A 7,288-nucleotide genomic window follows, 5' to 3' on the forward strand; every position below is an offset into this window, starting at 1 on the left:
AGCCCAGTGTGTGGTCTGATCTAGGCTCGGTGGCAGCGTCCTGTCCTCTGTCCAGTGAGACGGATGGCACCAGGGACACACTCTGCTGTCGTGGGATGGATTCTGTGTGGCTAGTGGGTTGTGGGGTGGCGTTTTCAGGATCTTCTTGAGGCTCCTTGTTTAGCTCCACCAGCCTCTCCCAGCGCCTTTCTCCCCCAGGCAAGGGCTCCATCAAGAGCTGCCCCTACTCAGCTGAGGGCCGTAAACTGTCCTTTTCTTCTCTGTTCTCTGTCCCACTCTCATCGTCTTCTATCTCTCCCTCCTCCCCACTGAACTTGTCATGGGCCCANTTGGGGCTGGTACTGGACTTCTGGAACATGAACCGGCCCCGCCCCCGGGAAAGGCTCCTTGGCCGCGGCCTGGGCTCCTCCACTTGTCGCTGCCCTCGCTTTCCCGGTCGTCATGCAGGTAATACTTCTGGCTCTTGGGCGTGTACTCTGGATCCCATTCTTCTTCCCGGCTTCTCGTTTGAAAATCATTGTTGCTGTTGTTGTTATTGTTACCAGAATAGTTTCCTCTGCCCCATCCTCTCGCTCTTGCACGAAATTGAAAGGTTCCCCGAGCTCTGCCGCCTCTTTCATTCGGACCCACGAAGTCTTTGGTCCCTAATCTGGATTTGTCGAAACCTGAGGTGCTCTCCTCCCTCTCTTCTGCCTCCTCAGGGTACTTCTCTGCTTTGTAGGACTGGGAGGACTGGGAGGAGGAGGAGGAGGAGGACCTGGGCCGGTCTCTTGCTCTGTGGTGCTTCTTCTGCTTCTTTGATCCTTTGTGGGTTTTCTCTGTCTTTTCAGTTGATCTTTCTCTTGAGTGGCTAGAGTCTCTGGAATCCACTGACTCTCTTGATTTACCTCGCTTAAGATCTCTCTCCTTATGATTTTTACGACGTTCACTATCAAGGTGAAGATCAACAGGATCATCTTTGTATTTTCCCTCACCCTTGTAGCCAGGTTCCCGTGGACTTTTCAATTCCTCATGAGTCAAACCATGCTTTCTGAATGTACTGGGGCAAATGTCTATCCTCCTGTGTATCTCTGGGCTTTTCTTATTTTTAGCTGCTTCNTGTTCATTTCCTCTCTTTAGGTATTTAGTAAAGCGTTCATGCAATGTCATTCCAGAGGATCCAAAGTGATGCTCTTTAACATGATGAACAATGGTCACTATGTGCTGAGCAAACAATTCTGAGGGGCTACGCTGAGACTGAGCTGACTGTATGTGCTGGAAAATGGAACGGAATTCCTGCTCCTTTTTGTTGCTNTGGACTAGATCCCGACAGAGCTTTCGTTCCTGAGCCAATAAACCACTAGGTCGTGCAAGGTCCTCATCGAAGGAGTCCATCCGGACATTGACTTGGGTCTTCAGGGTAATGGAAAAGGAAGACTTCCCCGAGGAAAAGTCTCCTTTGTTTCCCAGCTTGTCACGGCTCTCAGAGGTCTTCCTCGGGGGCGGGGATGAACTTTTCTCCTGGACCGCCTTGTATGCAGTCACCCGGAAATTCTTTTCTGGCACAAAGCCCCTGTGCCCACTTTCGCTCCTCTTGGACCCTCCACGCTCCTCCTTTCGGGATCTCTCTGTGAAAGGCTCCTCCTCCATTTCCTCTGCCTTCCTCTGCTTTTCCTTCCCTGCGTGCAGGCTCTCCCACTTGCCTGACTTCTCCTCCTCCTGGTTTTTGCTTGCACCGGCTATGACTTTAGACATAAATTTGGGCTCATCATCAAACTCGGGTTCCTTCCTTCCCTTACTTTTGTCCTTATCNTGCTCATCCATCTCCTCCTTGTGGAAGTCAGCCATCTTTTTCTCAAAGTCATCCCGAAGCTTATANCTTTTGGGCGACTGGCTGCCTCGGAAGGGCTTCTCAGAGTCCGTCTTGGGAGCAAATGAATCGGATTTCATTTTGACATCAGCATCAGAGAAGCCNCCTTTCTCCTTCAGCTTCTCCTTATTGGCATTTGTTTGTTTCCACTCCTTATCCTTCCCATTCTCTGTCTTCTGCTCCTCCAGATACCTTTTTGAATATGCTGCTCCTTCCGAAGCAGCACTCTCCTCTTTCTGAGATGAACCATATTCAGAGCCAGTAGCTGGTGGACTCTTACCCACAGGGCTCTTTTTGGATNGACTCAAAGACCCAGAGCCATGGTCGAACTGACCTTGGTGTGCTCCAGACTGATATCCAGCACCCCCTGACATAGATGAGCCCATCTGGGATGCATTAGAAAGTGGAGGACTGGGTTTTGGCACAGGGCTAGGGCGTGGTGACCTTCGCCTAACCACCACAGACTGGAGGGGGCTTTTGAGAGCTGGGCTTCTCTCCCGGGGACTCAGATCAGAAACCGAGGCCCGTGATGCAGAACCAGCATAGGTGGTGGCATCTGGCCATGGCTTTGAGCTCTCAGACCCTTTTATATCTTGAGAGGTGCCTCCAAGAGAATGTCTGCTCCTTAGCCTCACCTCCCTGGTTATCACCAGTTGCCTGAGGTGGCCGGCTATCCTTGGAAGAGGACTTTTTCTCTTTTGTAGACTTTCGCTTAGACGACTCAACTCTGCTGTGGTTGGAGGACGACCGGGAGGATGAGGAGCGTCTTGACCTGTCAGAGGATGACTTGTCAGAGTTCCTAGAATGGCTCCTGGACCGTGGTGAAGGGGACCTTCTCTTTGGGGACCGGGATCTAGAACGGCCCCGACGAGGGCTGTATGCTTGCTGGTAGTTCTGAAAATTGGAATGGTAGTTTCCATAGCTACCTCAGTTATACTGGCCCCATGGATAAAAGCCTCGGTTTCGCCCGTGGAAGTAATACGGCCTCCTGTAGCCTCTGTTGTGACCTCACAAATCTCAATTCTGATACTCTCTGGGGTGATTCCTTTCTCTGTTATGAGCTGGAGAATATGATCTGGAACGAGACCTAGAACAGCCTGCGCTTCCTTGAAAGAGAGACAGATCGGCTTCTGGACCGAGACTTTGAAGACGAACGAGACCGAGATCTGGATGCAGATCTTGAGAGAGAAGAGCGAGATCCAGACTTGGATTTGTTTGTTTTTGACATCTTAGAAGAGTTTACACCTTGACCGGCTGGAGCGACTACAGCTGCAATCTCGCAACGGCACAACTGGCCTGAACCTCTCTAATTAATCTTTATAGGTACCACTTACCAAAGTTAAATCATAAACAAATAAACAATTTAAGCAGACTTATAACCCTGGTGAACTAGAAGCTGCCATTAAAGTCTCCCAACAAAAAAAGAAACAAGTAAAACAAACAAACAAATAAATAAAACAAAAACAAAAACAACAAAACAAACAAATGAACCAGGGCCAGCACAGAATTCTGTTTTAGCACAGAATTCTTCCAGACTTTCAAAGAAGATGTAATGGCAATATTCCTCAAATTATTCTACAAGATAGAAACAGAAGGAATATTGCCAAATGCATTTTATGAAGCCACATTCACCCTGATATGCAAACCACATAAACACCCATCAAATAGAATTACAGATCAATTTCTCTCATGAAAAACTATTCAATAAAATACTTGCAAACTAACTCCAAGAATACATCCAAAAGATCATCCATCATTATCAAGAGGGCTTCATCTCAGAGATGCAAAAATTATTCAATACACAAAAGTAAACACCTGCAATCCACATATAAACAAAATGAAAGAAAAAGACACATGATCATCTCATTAGGTAAAGAGAAGGCCTCTGACAAAATCCAACACACTTTCAAGATAAAATTCCTGGAGAGATGAAAGATAAAAGAAAAATATTGCAACATAATAAAGGTGGTTTGCAGCAATTCCATATCAAGTTAAATGGGGAGACACTCAAGCCAATTCTACTAAAACCAGGTACAACAGGTTGCTTACTCTTTCCATATCTATTTAATAGAGTTTTTTAAGTTTTAGCTAGAGCAATAAAACAATTGAACAAGATCAAGGAGACACAAAGTGGAGAGAAATCATCATATCCTTATTTGCAGACGATAAGATACTATATATGTGACACTAAAAGTTCTGTCATGGAACTCCTACAACTGATAAACACTTTCAGCAAGTGGCTGAATACAAAATTAACTAAAAAAAAAAAAAAAAAAAACAACAAAACAGTAGCCCTCCTATATACATTGATAAGTAGATTGAGAAAAAATATCAGGGAAATAACACTTTGTAGTAGCAACAAATAATATCTTTGTGTAACTCTAACCAAGCAAGTAAAAAAAAATTATATGATTAAAACTTCATTGAAAATTGAAAAATATATCAGAAAATGGAAAGTCTCACATGCTCACAATCTGTAGGATTACAAAAGAAATATTGCCATTCTGCCAAATGCAACTTAGAAATTCAATCCCCATCAAAATTCTAATATAATTCTTCATAGGTCTTGAAAGGAAAATCTTAGTTTCATACAGAAAAACAACAACAACAACAACAAATAAGATAGATTAGCTTAAAAGCAATCCTAAACAATAAAAGAACTTCTCACCATTCCTGATTTCAAGTTGCATTCATTATACAGGTATAATAATAAAAACATCATGGTACTGTCATCAAAACAGACAAGTTCATCAATGGAATCAAACTGAAGTTTCACACATAAATTCTAGTTTTTTATAACGAGGCCAGAAATACACAATAGCGGAAAAGAAACTATCTTCAACAAATGATGCTGGTCAAACTGGAAGTCTGCATGTAGAACATTGCAAATAAATCCATATGTATCACCCTGTACAAAGCTCAAGTCCAAGTGGATTTAAGTACCTTACCATAAAAGAAGATACAATGAACCACTGGGAAATAGCCTTGAACTATTGGCAGAGATGAAAATTTCCTGAGCAGATCACTGATAGCACAGGCACTAAGTTTAACAATTAATGGAAACTCATGAAACTGAAGTTTCTTAAGATAACACTAGGACAAAACAGCAGCCTGCAAAACAAGACTATATTTTTACCACCCAATGTCTGATTTAACTTAAGGCCCACTCCATAAAATGAACACATACATGATACTGCTTGAATCACTAAGAACTAGATATAAGTATGGAGGACACCTGGAGAACAAGGACCCCTAAATCAATGGAGCTTTTACGAAGTCATGGTGACTGAAGCAGCAAAAATAGGGCAGACATGGGTTTGCACCAGGGTTTGCTACATATATATTATAGCTTTTAGGTTACTATTTATATAGGACTCTTGATTGTGTGCATGAGTGAGCCTCTGATTCATGTGACGTCTCTTGGGGCTCTTTTCATTATGTTAGGTTGCCTTGTCCAATTTTGCTGCGATAATTTTTGTTTTGTCATGTTTTGTTTTGTTATATTTGATTTTATCTCTTAGAAAACTGTTCTTTTCTGAGAGACATTAAGGGAGGGAATCCAGATGGAAAGGGAGGTGGGGAGGAACTGTGAGGAATAGAAGGAGGGGAAACTAGTATCAGGAAAGAAAAGAATGTGTGTATGAGAAAATAATCTATTTTTAATAAAAGGTTAAAGAGGAAGGAAGGAAGGAAGGAAGGAAGGAAGGAAGGAAGGAAGGAAGGAAGGAAGGAAGGAAGGAAGGAAGAAAGGAAGGAAGGAAGAAAGGAAGAAAGGAAGGGAGATAGAAAGAAGTAAGAAAATCACTCAAGTTTTAGTTGATTGCAGGTGTAGTCATGTTGATAGCTACAATGAGCCATCTATAAAATTGGGAAAGGGTTAGGTCACTTGGAGGGGAGAAGTGTGTAGGAGTGATACAGATGCACTCAGGTATGAAGTTCTCCAAAAGAAAATTGTTAAGCAAATAAATTAATAACACAATCTGCAGGAGGTTGAAAAAAATGGGATGAGATAGGTTTTCTCCTCTTCATCTTCTATTTTATATTCTGAACACCCAGCAACATTGAACAAAATGTATTCATTTATTTAATCTTAAATTAAATATTGGATGACCTATGGGGAAATCTGTCTTCCACTCTGATATAGGAAATGGAATACCTTGAAGTATGCCCTCTTCCTTATCATCACTGTAGGCAGATTAATGATCCACATAGTAGCACCATGGGTATTCAAGGTGTACCTGAGATTTATATTATGAATTGCTTCAATGAAATAAATATTAGTGTAAAAATCAAATTCAAACACTAAATTTTAGTTCCTTTAAAGTAACAATTCTTTTACATTCTTCAAATTATGTTTTTTATTGAAATATGGTGATGTGGTCATCCAGGTTCACTCAGATCAAATATTTGTGGTCAATGCCTTTTCTTCCATATAATCAATGAAAAATAAATTGGAAATTAATAGTTAATTTTCCTATCTCTTAATATGTTGGTTTTATTATCTGTTTCAGTTCTTGCTGTTTAAATCTCTTAAACTTAAAGCTACCTTCCCTCAGATGTGAGAATACCTTTACACAATAATAAAATTAAATGTGGCTTTCATTTGGTAGATGGCAGTATTACCCATCAGCCTAACAGTTGTATATCGCTGCTGCTGAAAGAATGACCTGCTGGTGCTGAAGAGGAAGCATCCTGCCAGGAAGCAAAGGAGCAGACCCATTAATTCCCCAGCAGACATGAAAAGTGAAGCTCCTAAACAAAGGTAAGCAAAGATATGTGTGTGTGGAGACAGGGAAATGGGCTCCAAGCACAGCAGAGCATAGCTACACATTAGTTAAGAGAAGTGCTGTAAAGTAATTAATATTGATATAGCTTGGCATTCAGTATAAGTAAACTTAAGAGATCTCATCTCATTATGCTTATCATTAGAAAAATAAGGAAACTAAGAAGCTTTGTAAAAACTAAGAAGCTTTGTAAAAACAGTGTTGCCATGGACCAGGCTCAATTGGCCCCCCTCAATCCGTGGGAAATTAGGAGTTCTGGTAGGTGGGCATGGAGTTGGCAAGGAAAGGGTGACAAACAGACACAGACACAAGGGAGTGCTGTATCTGGATGTAATTTTTTTCCAAGCAAACACCAGGATTTTAATACAGAAGAAAAACAAGAAGGCTAGGCAAATACATCTGTCAAGGTACACTGATTCTTAATAGAAAGCAAAGAAAATATATACATAAAAAGATGGCGGGAGCCAGGCCATGTTTACAACTGAGAATAGGAACAACCCTTAATTAAGATCAGCTAAACACAGAAGCCAGGTGAATGCTCTGATACAATGCTAGTATATTGTTAAATCCACCACCAGGGTTCCTTTAGTAAATACCTGATTATGCTATTCCTTGAGACTAGTGAAAAAACCTGCACAAGGGGAATTCTGTACTA

General features: G+C 41.8%; 1 protein-coding gene across 1 annotated transcript; it reads right to left on the reverse strand.

Annotated features, from left to right (window-relative positions):
• Positions 1-6: 6 nt before the first annotated feature.
• On the reverse strand, positions 7-3,140 carry LOC110291116 (thyroid hormone receptor-associated protein 3-like). The gene is given in 4 exon segments (XM_021158071.2): positions 7-375; positions 378-2,457; positions 2,459-2,942; positions 2,944-3,140. Coding segments are annotated over 4 exon segments (2,850 nt in total). The 5' UTR covers positions 3,078-3,140; the 3' UTR covers positions 7-223.
• Positions 3,141-7,288: the final 4,148 nt, after the last annotated feature.

Source organism: Mus caroli, chromosome 3 (assembly GCF_900094665.2).
Source record: "Mus caroli chromosome 3, CAROLI_EIJ_v1.1, whole genome shotgun sequence".
NCBI classification, from domain to species: domain Eukaryota; kingdom Metazoa; phylum Chordata; class Mammalia; order Rodentia; family Muridae; genus Mus; species Mus caroli.